Consider the following 19,294-nt stretch of genomic DNA (forward strand, 5'->3'; position numbering starts at 1 on the left):
GTATGCTTTTAGAATTTTCTTCTAAAGCTTATGAGAAAGGCCTCAGTCTTGGAAATTACCTCAAATCCTTTGTGTAATGAATAAAGTATAAAAAATGTACTAACTATAAAGTATAAAAAAATACTAAGAAAACAAAATATTGAGAAGGAGACGGTAAACACAGGTTCAATTCATCATCTCCCCAACACTCATCGTTGTTTGATGCACTAAAGCCTTCTATTTATATAATCTTTAGCAATTAAAGTTTAAATCATTTAATTTAAAACATTTTCAAAAGCATTTACCAAAGTTTATCTTTTCTTTTACTCTTATTTACCAACGACTAAAGAGATCAGAAGATCAAAAGTACATTGTTACAGTCTCCTATGTTTATTAAACTCAGCAAACACATTTATTCCTAAATACCATTTATGTCACATGCTAAGAATCTTCAAATATTCCATACTTGACTAACTCGACAGTAAATAACCCCCAATGCCCCACACCTGGCTTGAGCACCCCCATGTTCTCCACTGTCCTTTCTCATCTGGGTCCAAATGCCAATTCACAAAGGAGTGAGGTAAAGGTCTCTCTGTTCTATGCTTGCTATTAAACAGTTCTCTTTGGGGAAACAATCCTTTTCTATCACAGTCCAAGGGATTCTGGGGACACTTCTTCATGTGTAGTTCCCAGAAATTAAGGAACTAGGAAGCAATTCTTGGATTCTTACTGGAAGAACTAGGAAAGAGTAGCGCTTTATACTGCAATTGCTAAGAGGACGGGCTGTTAACCTGAAGTTGCCAGACTCCATCTTGCCACCACCAGAGGAGAAGTCGCTCCTGGTTGTTATCAATACCTAAAGTCTTCCCTTTTTAGTAACATAACATCCCCAGATTTTAGTTGGGCACATGGCCACCCATGTAGAGACTACATTTCCCAGTCTGCATAGCACCTTGTGTGACCATGTGACTATGCTGCAAACAGTGGGATACAAGTGTAAGTGATGTGTTACCCTTCCAGGCTGTGGCATTAAAAGGAATAGGTATGTTCTCCCCCTTCACTCTCTTTCCTGGCTGGGAAACAGTATGGATGGACTGGCCACCTTGGACCAGCAGGTAAGAACTGCGTGTGAGCACAGCAGAGCTAGCCCACCAGACCTGTCTTGGGACTGTTGTGTCAAACAGAAATAAATCTACTTTAAGCCACTATGTTTAGGAATCTCTTTTTAACAACAGCTTAGCTGTTACTCAAATTCTATAAAATCTGGAAGTGAATCTAACAAAGGAGGATTGAGCTGAGAGTTATATAAGACCTGAGGCTGATAAAAAAAAAAAAAAAAAAAAAATCCCATAAGCTTCTTGATGCAGCCAGACCTGAAAACAGAACCACTCCTGAACTTTTCCATTATCTGAGCCAAAAAGTTTCCACTGCTTAAACCAATCTGAGTTGGGATTTTCATTCCTTACACCAGCACTCACTTGATGAAATGGTCCTGGGTCCTTCGCAGCTTTCATAGCTTTCCCTTGCCCCCAGTGATTGCTTCCCTGACTCACTGCCAGGCAGAAGCCAAAACAGCTGTTCTACCTCCTCGCAAAACTTTTAAATTAAGGGTGTTCTAAGGGCTGGCTTCTACAAAGGAAACTCACTGTTTCTATAAATCAGGGTTTCACAAACTTTAATGTGCTTATGAGTCACTGGGAATCTTGTTAAACTTCAAATACGATTCAGTAAGACTCAGGTGGGGTTTGATAGCCTGGATTTCTAGACAGCTCCCAGGTGATGCCCACGCTGCTGGTCTGGGACCCCCATTTTGGGTAACAAGGTCCTAGAGCGGCAGCCTCTAATCCTGACTAAACATTGGAATCACCAAGGCAGCTTAAGAAACAAAAATACTGACACCCGTGCCCCAAAACCTGGGACTCTCAATAGTGTCTGTAGTGTCAAGGATGAGAACTGTGGCTCAGAGGTTCTCCAACGTGGCGTGCAAAATAATCCCCTGAAGGGCTTTTTAAAGCTCAAGACTGCTGGGCCCTACCTGCAAAGTTTGATTGTTTGGTCTGCGGAGAGGCCCAGAATCTCCATTTCTAACAAGGTCGGAGGAGCTGTAGATGCTGCTCATCAGTCCCTACTTCGAGAACCACTGGCTAATCTGTTACTCTTTGTAACAGACCTCAATTTCCACTGAGAAAAAGCACGTATATCTACTAATTGTATTATATGAATGCTCTGGAACATTTATCTATCAGGCATACACTCCTAACAGGGAGAATGGAGAGAATTCACATTTGCAATTTCTCTGTGCATGCTTAATACTTTGTAAAGACACATTTAACCCTATCATCCCCAAAACAATAAACTGATGTTGAATTTTACTCTAGGTATTACAGACTTACTGGGTTTAAAAGCCTATGAATCATAGTAAATGGTTCATTTTAATAGGCTTCTCAGAATAATCCCTCTTCCAACTCCATTGTAGGACAGATACATGTTGAGTGGCAGTTTCTAAAGGGTCAGCATTGTAATGTTATCCTGCAGAGCAATTTTTAAAAGCTTTGAGAAATCCAGAATTCTTCAACAAGGTTTTGTTCCAAGTTAATTAAAGATAGACCCTTTTATTCAATGGATGGAAAATTCTGTGTTTTAGAAGTGAGTGAGGGCAAGCATGCTCCCAAATTAGATACCCGAACAAAGTAAACTATGAATAGATTAGATGATGGGCTGCTGCTTTTGTGCTTAAGCATGAACTAAAGACAACTCAGATAGTCTTGTTCACAAGAAAGCCTAAAGCACTCTCTCTTCCAACTTCAGCCACAAACAATACAGCTCCATGGAATTGATGCGACTTGAACCAGGTTCAAATTGCTGAACTTAAGTGCAGGTATGGTAAGAAGGCCATTCTTAAGACACCTATGTAGGACCTATACATGATCAGTATATTCAGTCAAGTCAGAGAATGTATTTCCAATCAGTAAAACAGGGAATTTTTCTGTTCAAAGTATGAAGTCAGGCAAATCTAATAAGCTGGCCAAACATGCTTCTCTGCAACCAGACCAAGAGGACAAGTGTCCTTTGTTCCACTAGGAAAAGTTCTCCTTCAGGAAAGGCAATGTTTGCATTTCTTTTAAAAGACATCCTCAGATAAACCTACTTTATAGCTATACAGTCTTCTGTCTAAAGACCTCTCAAATGTTTCCAAATCCACCAAAATAATTGTCAAAAGAAAAAAGTATGATCCAGCAGAAAAGACGTTGGAGAAAAAGAAGAAGCTGGAAGGGAGCAAGGATTTCCCAGTTCCACACTGCTTAGACTGACAGGCAGCAGATGAGTCCTGGAAAGCCACCTCATTCCATGGGGCTTAATCACAGCAGTAGAAAGCATCCGTTACGAATACAAAATCTTACCTGCTAGACTGCCCTCTAAACTGGAGACTAAGAAGTCCTCTAGAGCAGGGTTCTCAAGCCTTCTGGAAGTGAGAATTAGCTTTAACAGGGAGCTGGACCCCCACCACAAAGATTTGGATTTAACTGTCTGGAGTGGGACCAAGGCATGAATAGTTTTCAAAAGCTCCCCAAGTTTATGTAATCGGCAACAAGGGTTGAGAACCCGTGATGGAGAACACGCCCTCCACTACCCAGATGGAAAACCTAGAGAAACCAAAATGCCTCCTCCTTTCACCAGAACACAAGAGCCACAAAAAGAAGAGGAAAAAAATCAGTCTGTCCTTCTGATCTAGTCAGTGGCACCATCATTCTTCTCTGCCTCATGTTCAAAACCTCAAAAGACTATGGATACCGTCTTCTTTGATCAGTACATCTCATGAGCTGTCCATTTCGCTCATCGCCAACACTGAGAGTCTAGCACAGGCTCTATACTGTGCACTCTTATTAGTGCTGGACACCCATTAATTAAGGCATTAGACCCACAACACCTCTACGAGGTGGATACTATGACTCCTCTCCTTTTTACAGATGGGAAAATCGCAGCATAGAGACATTAAATCACCTGCCTAAGTCCAGAAATTGGCAGAGCTGAGATTTAGAGAGGTTCCATTAATTCTACCTCTTAGTTCTCCCATTACCAGGCTGAAGTTTGCAGAGAGAAGCCATTAAAGCAATATGCTAAAAGTTGGTAAAGAAATCAGAATATCAGTGACCTGGAAGATTAGGCCAACCAATGAAAAGGAAGAGTCTGACGCTTCATGATTCGGGGCTGCAACCATTCGTTAGATACTTCATGATTTGAGGCTGCAATCGTTAGACACTTCACGATTCAGGGTTGCACCCATTAGACTACATTAAAGAGTGGTGATACATTTAGACACCTTCGCTGCTCTCTTGAACGATTACAGTATCATAGCAAGACTATTTAAAGCTAGAAAAACTGAGGCTCTAACTTGTGCTGGGCCACATAAAATGCAGCCCTGGCAAGTAATACCACCTAGCAGTTGAGAGACAGTTATAGACAATGAATGGAAAATGCCTATGTATAGCAAAAGGCTGTAGTAATTTTTAATGTTACTGCCTTTTAATAAAATCCTTTTCTTAAAAATATCTCACAGACTTATTTTTCTGAAAAAGCTTGACTCAAATACATTTGTGTTATAATAATAAAATTTATAAAACTCATCTTTTTTTTGAGATGGAGTCTTGCTCTGTCACCCAGGCTGGAGTGCGGTGGCTCAATCTCGGCTCACTGCAAGCTCCAACTTCTGTGTTCAAGCAGTTCTCCTGCCTCAGCCTCCTAAGGAGCTGGGTTTACAGGTATCTACCACCACACCCAGCTCCTTTTTTTTTTTTTTTTGATATGGAATCTCACTCTGTCTCCCAGGCTGGAGTGCAGTGGCGCAATCTTGGCTCACTGCAAGCTCCGCCTCCCGGGTTCATACCATTCTCCTGCCTCAGCCTCCCAACTAGCTGGGACCACAGGCACCCACCACCACACCCGGCTATTTTTTTGTATTTTTAGTAGAGACAGGGTTTCACCATGTTAGCCAAGATGGTCTCGATCTCCTGACCTTGTGATCTGTCCACCTCGGCCACCCAAAGTGCTGGGATTACAGGTGTGAGCCACCGCACCTAGCCTATTTTTGTATTTTTAGTAGAGACAGGGTTTCACCATGTTGGCCAGGCTGGTCTTGAACTCCTGACCTCGTGATCCACCCACCTTGGCCTCCAAAAGTGCTGGGATTACAGGCATGAGCCACTGCACCTGGCCAGTATTCAAAAGGAAACTCTTGGGAGAAAAGAGGAGCCTACATCTAAGACTGGCAAAAAGAAATAGGTAAAAAAGCACTTCTACCTGGGCTGTAGGTGTATCACACTGTCTCCTGGAAGGCACTGACATATTTTTAGTATAAAAATCCAAGGAATGCTCTTTTTCTCTTAACTACAATAGCAGCCTTTTTCCCCCCAGAAAATGCAGTATTAATTCATTTAATTTTGCTTCTGGTCCCGATTCTTATCTCCAGGAAGCTTTTATCTCCTTTTCTATCTATAAGTCTCCACAATCTTCCTAAGACTTACAAATCAACTCTATTTCAGTCTCTGGGTCTTCCAAATCTCAGTGCTCTCAACTCTTCTCCTATAATTAGCCCGAAGTTTTACCAGCAGGTAAAGGAATTAGTTGGAGCAGTTTAGATGGAAATTGAAAAAGTATCTAAACACCAAAGGATTCTGCACAAAACCCACTAACCACATTGATGCTGAATGTATAACATAAAATGTATGTTCTGTGGTATTTCATTTATTTATTGAACATGTGCCAGAAATAAGTGCATTAGGTGCTAATCATTAATGTGGGAAACAGAAAAGGAATGTTTTATAAGAAAATATACTACTAATAAAACAGCCTAGGCTAAATTTACAACTCTGCCGCTAATTAGCTATGTAATCTTGGATAAATCACTTAACCTATCTGGATGTGTTTCTTTTTAAAAGTCTATTCCAGCTCTAAAATCCATTGTTACAAAAATTAAAAAAGCAAAATCCAAAAGAATACAGTGAGAATTATCCCAATACTGCTATACTTCTTGGATTACTTAGCTAAGGCTATTCGATCTTTTTTTTTTTGAGACGGAGTCTCGCTTTATTGCCCAGGCTGGAGTGTGGTGGCGTGATCTCGGCTCACCACAATCTCTGCCTCCTGGGTTCACACCATACTTCCACCTCAGCCTCCCGAGTAGCTGGGACTACAGGCGCCCGCCACCATGCCCGGCTAATTTTTTGTATTTTTAGTAGAGACAGAATTTCACCATGTTAGCCAGGATGGTCTTGATCTCCTGACCTCATGATCTGCCCGCCTCGACCTCCCAAAGTGCTGGGATTATAGGCGTGAGGCACCGCGCCCAGCCAGCTATGGCTATTTGATCTTAACTGAACACCTAATATAAGGTCCACAGCCTGGGCCACATAGTGAGACCCCATGTGAACAACAACAACAAAAACTTAGCCAGAACTGGTGCCTGTAGTCCTAGCTACTCAGGAGGCTGAGGCAGTAAAATGCCTTGAGCCCAGGAGATCGAGCCTGCAGTGAGCCATAATCACACCACTGCACTGCGGCCTGGGCAACAGAGTGAGACTCCATCTCTTATAAGCTTTCACCGGACACATATAATATATGTAATGTATATAATAATATGATGTGGATAATATGTAAGTATATATTATAAATATATATTTTTTACCTGATTACATATAATATATACAAAGACCCAGCTCTCACTCTGAAGAGCCCAAAGTTTAAAGAATATGGAGAATCAGACTGGTTGAAACATAAGGTTACTTTGTCCCCTGATAGAACTATCAACAGATCATTCAGGTTCTAAACAATTTCTTACTCTCTCTACCTTTTGCGCATTTTACCATTTGGAAGTCTTTCTTTGAAGAGAAGATTGGGAAAAAGAGAAACATATGAAAATCAAGTGTCTCCAAGTCATCAACAGAATTCTCATTTTTCTCCAACGTACTGTGCCACTTCAAGGAAGGTTTCAGGAAGGTTTTGCTTTTCCAGGAGACCAGTGACTTATCTTCTACAAGGGGCTCTTCTTATTCTCCATTGTGGTTTTTTGGCAATTTTGATTGTATAAATGCCCAACCAGATTCAACGAAAACTGATGCATATTTTACATATAACACATATGTTAAGTATTGGCCCAACTCATTTTCAATTCTCTAGATAATCATAAGGTAGATAGTAGTTACTACAAGGTGGGTACCATGTCATAATTTCTTTTTAACTTGCAGGACCAACAAAGAGTTTTGTTCTTCACTGGCTTACAGTAATGTGTGTCCATTGTTAAACTGATTTATCAAGTACAAAACTTAATAACTAATCAGCATAATCACAAAATCTAATCAAATCTAATAATCAAATCAAAACACCACTCCTAATTAAGCGAGTTCAGAAGTGGGATATAAATGAAGTTAAGATTTTAATTCAATAGTAAATTTATATAAAACAGTGTTTAAAAATTAGGGTTCCAGGCTGGGTGCAGTGGTTCATGCCTGTAATCCCAGCACTTTGGGAGGCCAAGGCAGGCAGATCATGAGGTCAGGAGATGGAGACCATCCTGGCCAACATGGTGAAACCCTGTCTCTACTAAAAATACAAAAATTAGCCGGGCGTGGTGGTGCGCGCCTCTGTAGTCCCAGCTACTCAGGAGGCTGAGGCAGGAGAATCGCTTGAACCTGGGAGGCAGAGGCTGCAGTGAGCTGAGATCACACCACTGCACTCCAGCCTGGGCAACAGAGAGAGACACTGTCTCAAAAAAAATAAAATAAAAATAATAAAAATAATTAGGGTTCCGATGCTGACCTTCTTTAAGTATTTTAATTATAATCACAAGTACTACCAAAGATTTTCCCGTCTTAACTAAATTTCCAACTTGTATGCAAGTTTTAGGTAAGTATTATTCAGGAAATATGTGTGATGGAGGAAATACAAAATATAATTAAGCATTGTAACTTTCCTGATTAAAAATAAACCAGTTCTAAATTTGTGAAAATATATGTCCCATATTGTCAAGTCAGGATGCAAGTGAGAAACACAAAACACATGCATATATATTCATACATAAACATGTAACGCAGAATCACAAAACTTAAAGATGGAAGAAAAGAGAAACCAACAGGTTTAAATCACCTACTATAGGTCAGGCTTTGTGTTAGAAGATTTTAGTCACTATTGAGGCTAATCTTCAAAATAAACAAAAAGCAAAATATTCTAATCCCAGTTTCACACTGAAGAAACAAGCTTGGAGATGATAAGAGACTTCTCATGGCTTTTAAGGCCACATGGCTTTTAAGTGGTAATACCAGAAACTGAACCCCGATTTATCTGATTCTAAAACATTCAAAACCATCTCCTGCATTGTCTTAATTTGGTAGAGTATACAGTGAACCTGGCCAATGCTAGAACAACTCCATATGAATTAGAATCTATATATGTCACAGCCCATCCTTTACTGGTTGTCACACACCTGTCACTCATGCAACTAGAGACTGTTGCCTAACGACTTTGTAAACACAGGCCTTTTGGTTCCTAAACATGTCAAGTGAATTGAGTCCTAAGCACAGATGTACTAGCCAAATATAATATGCCTTCAGTTAACCAGAATTTGGGGACCTTTATATTAATACTTTCACACGTACTTTCATCAGATGCTTTTTCTGCATCTGTTGAGATTATCATATTGTTATCTGCCTTAAACTGTTAATACCTGCATTGCTTTTCTGATGCTGAAACTGTCCTTGGAAAAATCCCACTTGGGCTCATCATTATTCTTTTAATAAACTGCTCTATTCAATTTGATAATACTCTATTTAAAATTCTGACATCTAATATAAATGACACTGGCTATAGGTTTGTTTTTTCTGCTTTTCTTGTCTGGTTTTGACATAGAGTGATGATAACCTCCTAAAATGAGAAGGAACAGCCTTCTGTCATTCTCTGAGCTTTATAACATATCTTTCTCTGAAGGATCAGTAGAACTTACTTGAACAACAATCTAGCTCTGGTGCCATTTTTTAATTGAAATTTTTGTTGAGATAACTGTAGACGCAAACACAGTGTAAGAATAATAGAAAGCTCTCTTGTGCCCCTTCCTAGTTTCCCCCAATGGTAACGTTTATAAAACTACAGTAAACATCACAACAAGGATATTGATATCGATACGATCTACCAATCTTATTCTGATTTTCCTAGTTTTACTTGTATTCATGCTGTGTGTGTTTGTGTATGTGTATCTACACAGTTCTATGACATGTATGGATTTGTATATATACATTATCTTTATACACACACGCACACCTTTTAAAATATAACCAAGGTCTCACTGTACATAGTTTTATATCCAACTTTTTGTGTACTATAGTTGCTAAGTTATAAATACCCTTCAAATAAATCTTTAATGGCCACATGATATTCAGTGTCTAAATTAGAATCTTATTTAACAATTACTCTATTATTGTACACTCGGGTTGTTTCCTTTTTTTTTTCTTTAGCTATTATAAGTAAGGCTTTAACAAACACATTAAACACTATTTACCTGGTAATGATTTCCTTTGGACAGATTTGTGGAGGTAAAATTACTGGAAAAGATGAGTTTTCCACATCTTAACATGGATTTGTCCTGTCCCTATAAGGAACCTTTCATCAGCCACAAATAATAAATGGCGTATTTTCTCACATCATCCACTTTTAGAGAAAAGCTGACTACAAACATATTCCCAATATCTCAGCATATAACTAGTCTACCCCAAGACAAGAAGAAAGCCCCAGTTATGAAAAAGTAGGCTCTACCATGCATATGCTGAGCGACTCTCTGGGCTAGAGCTTATCAGATGAACCAAGTAATGTGTGTGCCAAGCTCTTACTCTTCAGAGAAGCAGAAAGCCAAAAATTATAACTAGCATGTGACACAAAGCAAGGACATTCCCCTTATGCTAAAAAGTCCCTACATATTGTGTCTCACATAATCCTAAAAACTTATCTTAGGATATTCAATTTTACAGATGAGAAAACTGAGCCCAGAAAGGTTAAGAAACTTGCCCAAGGATACATAGTAAGTGTATCCAAACCTAGGCAACACTACCATAGTCTGCTCATTTAGATTCTTGCTTGTGGACTGCACAGTACTCAGACCAGGCTCAAGTGCTCTAGAGAGGGACCAAATGGAAGGCACCAGTTAAAAGCCCCACTCTGGAAATGGAGATCCAGGCCAGAAACCATATGAGGAGCCTAAAACACTTTATGAGACTTATGGTTTAAAAAGCCCCCCAGTATATCAAGTCATGTTGTCTTCTATCTAGAATGAAAGTTATTTTTACCACTCAGCTGTTCTTTATGTTACACTGGCTTGTATCAGAAAACATATACAAAAAACAATACTAGTGATATGGTTTGGCTGTGTGCCCACCCAAATCTCACCTTGAACGGTAATAATCCCCATGTTTCAAGGGTGGGGCCAGGTGGAGATAACTGAGACACGGTTTCCCCTATACTTTTCTTGTGGTAGTTAAGTCTCACAAGATCTGGTGGTTTTATAAAGGGGAGTTCCCCTGCACAAGCTCTCTTGACTGCCACCATGTAAGACATGCCTTTGCTTCTCCTTTGCCTTCTGCCATGATTGTAAGGTCTCCCCAGCCATTTGGCAACTGTGTGAGTCCATTAAACATCTTTCCTTTATAAATACCTTGTCTCAGGTATGTCTTTACTAGCAGAGTGAGAACAGACTAATACAAATAGATCAAGAATACTCAGGACAATGTATATACTCCTAATAAACAATGAATACTCAGTTCAAGGTAACAGGTTACTATGAGCTATTAGAAATTACTTGCCTTTCTGTAAGAGAAATAAATTCCATGTTTCAATAATAAAATTAGAAGCATTTGACAGGGGATTAATAATTACTTATTAAGTTAATCTTAACATTTCTCCTACCACACCCTAAAATGCAGAAAAAGTAAATACTAAAGACAGATAATTCTTCTAATTCAACTCCATCATTTTAGAGATGGGAAAACTGAGGTCCCATACGGATTAAGATAGTTAATTACATGTGTATAAAACCTGCTTTTGCCTCGACTTAAAATATTTTACTTAGTCTACTGTATTATATTTAACAACAAATCACACATAAATACATACTTAACTTGGCTGGGTGCAGTGGCTCACGTCTGCAATCCCAGCACTTTGGGAGGCTGAGGTAAGCAGATCAGTTGAGGTTAGGAGTTTGAGATCAGCCTGGCCAACATGGTGAAACCCTGTCTCTACTAAAAATACAAAAAAAAAAAAAAAAAAAATAGCCAGGCGTGGTGGTGTGCGCTGTAATCCCAGCTGCTCGGGAGGCTGAGACAGGAGAATCACTTGAACGGTGGGAGGAGGTTGCAGTGAGCCTCATTTATGCCACTGCACTCCAGCCTGGGTGACAGAGTAAGACTGTGTCTCAAACAAACAAACAAAAAAAAACATATTTAACTTTTCCCTTAAAAAAATAATTTTCCTTTAACAATTGTGTATCTTGTCCCATGTGTCATTCTTACCATGAGACTACATTATATTAATTGCACATACTCCTTAAATATTACGGTTACTTGTATTGAATATACCTGTGTAATCATAAAAAAAAAAAAAAAAACACCAAAATGCTTTGTAGAGAGCATATTTACTGAGTCTTTGTGACATTTTTCACAAAATAGATTGAATGGTGCAGAAAAAAAACTATGAAAACGTCTTTAATAACATTTTTCCATTTTTCTGAAACTATGCATTGACTATCACACCACAAGCTGCATACTCGTTGGCTTCATTCTGCTGATGTGAAATGCAAATGGAAAATCTCCAAAGATTTCAAGGCTTCTCCCTTCTCCCACTCCTACCAATTCTTTGAGATACTCGAGAAAAACAGACATTCACAATTCTATTTCAACAGTGTCCTCTCCTATTCAGAGGCATTCACCCCTCCCTCTATCCCTGTTGCTAAAGCTAATGCTGCCCTAGAAACAGACTTATCACAATGCAATCGAGATTTTTAATAGTAAGACCTAAAGCCCAAGTGGCTAAAAGAAGAAATTTCATGCATTTCCACTCTTTTTTTTTTTTTTTTTTGAGATGGAGTCTCACTCTGTCACCCAGGCTGGAGTGCAATGGCATGATCTCGGCTCACTGCATCCTCCGTCTCCTGTGTTCAAGCAATTCTCCTGCCTCAGCCTCCCAAGTAGCTGGGATTACAGGTGCCCACCACCACGCCCGACTAATTTTTATATTTTTAGTAGAGATGGGGTTTCATCATGTTGGCCAGGCTGGTCTCGAACTCCTGACCTCAGGTGATCGGCCCACCTCAGCCTCCCAAAGTGCTGGGATTACAGGCATGAGACACCTCGCCAGGCTACATTTCCACTCTTAAAAAATAAAAATACTCCCTTTTTCTGCCCCCAGATCCCCAAAATATACTCACTACCCCTGCCACCGCATTCTAAATGACCAACAGCATACCAACACATGATACAGATTAAATTTTAACTCTCTCCTTCCCATGTGCTGGAATCTCAGCACAGCCACAGGAAAGAGGAGGAGGATGTTGATTGTGCACAGCTGATGTGTCAGGACGTTACATCAATGTCTTCTTCATTCTTGACACCAACCCTGCAATGTTGATGACATTGAGTGCAGAGGCATCAAAACTGGACAACCAGCCCAGGTCCACTGGGGGCTGGTGTATTCAGTTGACGCCTGAACCATAATGCCTTCAGTGGTCAGCATGAAACTTCTGCAGGAGTGCCAACCAACCCCAAGATGCCCTGGCCCATGGGTACCTGCACTTCAACGTGCAGCATCAACAGGTGTTTACCCAGCTCCTGACCTGAGCTCAGCACCGCACAGGGGTAGGAGGTTTGGAAACATGGTTTCTTCCCATAGCACTGATCTTGATGGGAAACAAAATTCACCTCTTTAGAATGTCAGAGAGGTAAGAACATCTGACATGGCTCCCTCATTTCATTCATTTCATTGCCAAAAAAAAAAAAAGAGGCCAAGACAGGAAGAAAAAAAATTTTCCTATCTTCTGTGCCTCAAGCACCATTCATATGCTCCCTTCATTTCATCTTCACAACAGTCAAGTTATAAAGGCATTCTTAGGTCCAATTTACACACACACACACACACACACCCACTTTTTTAAGTGACTCAGAGCTTTAATATACTGTCCAAGTTCTGACACATTAAGTGGCAAGGTACCAGCATCTGAACCCATACTTGTCCACCTCCCAAGCCCAAGCCCTTTGCAGACTAAGCCCAGCTACTGCTGAAAACCCTAGTAGTAACACAGAATAGCACATAATTAAGGGGTGATGCTGTCATCTAGACCAGCAATTTCCAAATTAGTCTGATTCATTAGAATCATCTCAGTTGCTTTATAAAAAATACAGATTCCCCCAGACTCCCACCCCCATTCAGGCTTCTGATTGTGTAAGTCTGAGAGAAGGCCTGAAATCTGCATTTTCACGTACTTCCAATGATTCTGATCATCAGTATGCCTTGCTACTTACAGAAGGATTAAAAGCAACAGGGCTGGATCAGCCATGAAAAGGTATTTGGAGCTTGCACTGAATCAGTAGCACTTAAAAGGAGAAACACTGAAAAGGTAGCAATGTCCAGGGAGCGTTCATGATAGTGATACCAATGGGCCAGGGCTGAGAGACGTGATGGAAAGCAATCAAGGGGGTAACTAGAAAGGAAAGCTATTATGGAGCCGCTTGTAAATCCAGCAGAGGCATACAGACTATATGCCATGATAACAAGGACAGAGGTGTCTAGACCATGGGCAACATGATCAAAGTGGTGGAGGACAAACCAAACTGCATGCAAGTGTCTGGGCCAGGACTGGCAACTACAAGGCTACTGACATAGAAGCACAAGCTGGCAAGCCCCCAAGGAAGAAAAAAAGAAGGGAAAGCTCTTCATTTGAAAGAAATTTTCTCCCCCATCAAAATTAGTGCTGCAGGAAGAGACCAATGGCCAAGCATGGTGGCTCACGCCTGTAATCCCAGCACTTTGGGTGGCCGAGGCGGGTGGATCAGCTGAGGTCAGGAGTTGGAGACCAGCCTGACCAGCTAAAACCCCATCTCTACTAAAAATACAAAAATTAGCCAGGTGCGGTGGCACGTGCTGGTAGTGCTACTCGGGAGGCTGAGACAGGAGACCTGCTTGAACCTGGGAGGTGGCAGTTGCAGTGAGCCAAGATCATGCCATTGCACTCCAGCCTGGGTGACAGAGCGAGACTCCATCTCAAGAGGAAAAAAAAAAAAAAAAAAAAAAAAGATTAGCGCTGCGGGAAGAGACCACGTTTCCAAACCCCTGACCCCTTTGCAGTGCTGAGCTCAGGTCTGGAGCTGGGTAAACAACTGTTGACGCTGCATATTTAAGTGCAGGTTCCCATGGGCCAGGGCATTCTGGGGTCGGTTGGATCTCCTGCGGAAGTTTCATGCTGGCCACTGAAGGCATGAAAAAATGAACGGAAAGATCACTAGAACGCAAGCTCCAAGAAGGCAAGGGGATATTTGTCTGGTTTGCTCACTGCTTTACCTCAAGCTCCTAGTAGGAACGAAATAAATATTTGCAGAATGAATGCACAGCTGGACTTACAGGCAGACTGGACAAGGAAACCAACAAAGATGAATGAGTCCAGGGTTTCTTCAAGATTTAAATCCAAATGACTAGGATGAAAATGATAGCACTGGCACAGTTGACTAAAAAAGTTAAATAAGAGTACATCGGTTTTACCAAAGATTCTTCTTCATTACTTCTGGCTTTTCTCTAAGACTTTATTTTGGCCTCTAGTCCTTGAAAAGAATTCAGTGGTTTTGAGATTCTGCAATGCACCCTTGGGCCTTGGGAAGAAGAAAAGGATGGGCAAAATCTTCTAGTTTGATTTTTGGCAACGGAAGAAGGGCAATCTAGTGAGAATCTAAACTCGGATGGCATTCCTCACAGGACAACTGGATCCCCACCAGCAGGTATGCCAACAGCACAGTGGCTTGACTGGACTCGCTCTAAACCTTAATGACAGGGCTGGTGGGGCTCTGTGTGACTGGGTCAGCTTCAGGGGCCTTGCCAACCAGTGGAGACTCCAAGCCACCTCTAGCTGGCCAGTCAGGTCTCCGGGGGCTTTTGGAGACTTGAAAACTAGTTCCACCCAGGGAACAAACTAGTTTACCTTTTGAAATCCTTTCCAAACTAATGACTATTCAAGGCGCCATTTAAGTCATCATATTACACAGTCTCTGGTAGGCTACCCGTCGAAGGGTGGTTACCATCAAAACTAGACATATCAGGTCCTAGAGGCAGGAGCTGAAGGGCATGCCCAAATTGCTTCTCAGACATCCGTTTTCTACAAGCCTGATCTTTTAAGATCTTTCCTTCTTAAATGACATCCTCCTTCTGCTAACACCCAACTAAGAAAGAGCCCTCGTTTTTATAAAATTTCCTAGCAAAAGCAATTTGTTTCACTCATAAAACAGCCAAACTATATTTTCTAAAGAACTGCAAACAGTTACATGATTTCGATTTTAGTTACCCTTCTAATGTAAACTTTCCAGAGCCTGCCTTTCATAATACACCAGGAGATAATGCATGAGTCCAAATGACTTGACAGTTTCTTTTAATTTACAGACATCTAAGAATGTTTATAAAATTCCTCCAGTTCAAAACATTTCCTTTTCTTGAACATATTTCCAGTTCAAATTATGTGTTTATAGCAGTCTGCAATATATTATTTCTAAAGATAAACAGTCATGTACAAAATGGACAGAAAACCAGCAGCATATCACTATTGCCACACTCAGTCAGATTTTCCCCTTGCCTGGTGTTCCACAGTGAAAGTCCTAACCTGCCAGTGGAAAGTATGAATGGATCACTAGGAACAGGATTTCCCAGCTGTCTCCAGGATCCATAAAGGAACAGCTACCAGTTCCTTTTCATAGGCAGTTTTGAGCCTTAGTTCCTGAGAACCTCTTTTTTCCCCCCAGAGCTAAGTATAAAACTCAATAATTCACTAACTGTAGGCAGTTTTCCTTTCTTCCTTTTAAAGGGAGGCTTTAAACCCAAATCACTACTTCTAAATCCCAGGAAACAGTTGCAGTTTTCAAAATAAAATGCAAAGTGCTGGAAATAATATTCTGTAATTGCTAAATTTTTTTAAATTCAGTCTTTTGACTTCATTTATATCTTTGTTGCTATACATGAAACAAACAGAGACCGAAAAGTAATTTAAATGGACTGTTAGCCATTCTGGGCCTTGAAACGGCTTCTATTTAGAAAGACTGACTCACTGCCTAACAAAGATTCTCTGCTAGTCTCCAAGTTGACATTTTATAAATATCTAATCACCCTTTTTGGATGATTTTCCAATTACTGAAAACAGTGTCTATCACAATGAAGCAGTTCACTCGGAAAGCATCCAGTTCTGGTTCTAACTGAGAAATATTAGAACCCCAAACACACACAGTTCAGGGGAAAGCTGTCACCGGGGAGAACCGATATATAGTTCGGCCAAAAAACTTCCTTAAGGAGCACTGCTAGATTTACGCAAAAACCCAGAGTAGCAGAAGACAGAAACATTCTTTCTCCAGAATCCCAAAACAGTAAGATTTCCTAGCAAATCCCTGAATAAGACTCAGCAAAAAAAAAGGTCCTCCTTAACCATGTGCATTTTTTTTAGGAAGGCTCTTGAAATTTATTACATGAAGTCCCTTTGCCCTGTTTTGCAACAACATGAGCAACAACGTTTATCTGAAATAAACAAGAGAACTGCTGCCTTTTGGTGTACAAAGAGCCAAAGTTCACCATAACCGGTTGGAAGATACCTAATACCAATGGATTAAACCATCATCTGCCAAAGGGAAACACTGATAAGGCTCGGAGTTCTATTTTACAACCTGAGCACCCAAAATACTCATGTAATCTGTACAGTTTCCAATTCTACATGCTCTCCAACCACAAAGAATGTATGGGGATCTGCTAGCACACACACAGGCTCCCACACTGATTAAAAATGTCCATCTGCTGCTCGATGCCAAAGAGGTTTCCCAGTCCTAAATTAGCCTCAGCACAAAAAAAGGGGAGGGGGGAGACTCAAACTTGTAAAATCACCTAAAAGACCTTAAGATGATATAAATTGTCTTTGAAGAGACAATTCAGTTAATTAGAAATTGACACGTTATTAAACGGCAAAGGGGCGAGGACGTGGGGAACCAGAAGGGCCAGAAACAGCGGCACTCCTGAGACCCCAGAGAGCACTGAGGCTGCAGACGAAATCTGGGGTGCTCAAGCTTCCACCTGGCCCGACAGAGCAGCTCCTGGCGCCCAGGTAGAGGCAGCCGAGGACTAGAGGAGGCCAAGGAGGCAGTTCCCTTTAGAGGGCGCTCATTGGGCGACGTGGGAAAACAAGCTCCAGCCCCCGAAGCGCGACCAAAAGGAGAAATCAAGTTCCCACTGCCAGAGCGGGGGAGGGAAGCTGGGTGCCCGCAGGCGCCCCGCCGGAGACGAGACTCCTCCCGGCCCCAGAAGCGCCCCGCCAGGGCCAGAAAGGGCTAGCGTGGCGGAAGGGAAGCCTCTGTCCCCGAGCGGCCAGGCGACCCGAAGCCAAGAGCCGTGTCACACGTACCCCGCCTCGCCCTGCTTGCCGCACTCCCATGCAACTCCTATGAAAATGTCCTCCTGCCCCTGACGCCCCGCGGTCTAACCTCCGCCCCTCAACGAGGAGGGGGTCGCTGCAGGACTGGGAATCCAGTGGCCGGCGTCCCAGCATTTTCGGACGCGTTCCGTGCATCCTCCAGTGTCCCCATGCGGGACCGCGGACTGCGATTCCACGTAGTGTGGGTTACCTCGCCCTAGCCGCAGGGAGCATCAAACAAAAGAACTTTTGCAAACTTTTATCTCTGAACACTCGCGGGTCTCTTAAATCTGGCCCCCATCTCCCCAGAACTTGCACGCAGTCAAGCAGGAAAGCTGGCGTGGAGGGATGGTGTACGGAGGAAGGGACCCCAAAGTTTCCAAGTCATCCCTGGTCTCGACGAGCGCGCGAAGCAGAGCCGTTCCCTCGCGGGCCCGACCCAGGCTCCCCCCTCCTGCCACCCTTTCCCCTCCGTCCTTCCCGGACCACGCAGCAACACCAGCCGAGGGCGAAGAAGTTGGGAGTGACTTCGGGGGCCTCTGCGATTAGAACAAACTGCAATTCTCGTGCCCCCATTCCCGCGGACCGTGGGGCAACGCCAGCGAGCAGCGCTTTTCTGCGGAAGGGAAGAGGGGGAAAGGGTGACCCGGCGAGCGCATTTGTCCCAGTGTTATCTCCGGTGTACAGTGGGGGCTGGGGGTTCCCCAGGTGGCGCTCCCCTATTCCCCGCAGGCTCCTCTTGTAGGTTCGAACACCCTAAACGGCGCGCGCGTGCCCCGCCTGGCCCACTCACCGATTCCGCCGACACGCAGGCCACCAAGCCCAAGGTGAGCAGGATCCACGCGCGCCGCATATTCCCCAGGGACCGGCTGCTCGCAGCAGCCGCTTGCAACCAGGGCGAAACGAAGCCTCCTGCCCAGCGCTCGGCGCAGCCCGCGCACAGGAATCGGCAGCAGAGTAGCCGCAGCGACTGCGGCTCGGGCTCGGGGACCGGGGGCGCTCGCTTCCTCCTCCTGCGCCTGCTCCCGCCGCCCGCAGCTGCGCCCCGGGAACGCGGCGCCCTCTCACTTGTTGGTTTCTGCACTCCCGACACGGAGTTGGTGCTCCGGCAGGCTGCTCTCTGAAGCTCTCCTTGCTCTGCTGTGGTTTTGCTCCTCCGCGGACTCCTTTCCCGTGCCGAGGTTCAGTTTCTGGTTTTAAGGAATAAATTCGCTGGCTTGAAAGGGAGCTGCGGCATAAGTTTGGGGGCAGAGCGACGGGGGCGCGCGATCCGCGCGGCTGGAGCTCCGGGAGTATCTGGAGAGCAGCGCGTCCGAGCGGGGCCACTGGCTCCGCGGCTGCGCCCCTCCTCCTCCCGCACCGCGCCTCCCTCCCCGGGTCCTCCTCCTTCTCCTCTTCTTTTCCTCCGGCTCCGTCCCTCCCTCCCTCCCTCCCTCCCGAGCCTGCTTCTCCGGGCTCCCCTGGGCTATTGGGGAGAGGAGGCGGCAGTGTGACTCCCAGATAAACCCGGGAGAAATTCCTACAGGATTACACGCCGATTGGCAGCTCCGAGGACCAGTGGGCGCCGCAGCTCCGCGCTGTGGCTGCGCCGGGTCTGCTCATCGGCAAACCAGGGCTCCTGCGTTTTCTCGCTCCCTTTCTTCC

At 43.2% G+C, this 19,294-nt stretch overlaps 1 protein-coding gene across 1 annotated transcript in view; it reads right to left on the minus strand.

Moving 5' to 3' along the window:
* Positions 1–18,948, minus strand: part of LOC105476103 (syndecan 2) — a 116,302-nt gene extending 97,354 nt beyond the window's left edge. Inside the window, exon 1 of the mRNA XM_011731763.2 lies at positions 18,444–18,948. Coding sequence (XP_011730065.1) covers positions 18,444–18,503 — 60 coding nt within the window. The 5' untranslated portion in view covers positions 18,504–18,948. The remainder of the gene's footprint in view (positions 1–18,443) is intronic.
* Positions 18,949–19,294: the final 346 nt, after the last annotated feature.

Source organism: Macaca nemestrina, chromosome 8 (assembly GCF_043159975.1).
Source record: "Macaca nemestrina isolate mMacNem1 chromosome 8, mMacNem.hap1, whole genome shotgun sequence".
Classification (NCBI taxonomy): Eukaryota; Metazoa; Chordata; class Mammalia; order Primates; family Cercopithecidae; genus Macaca; species Macaca nemestrina.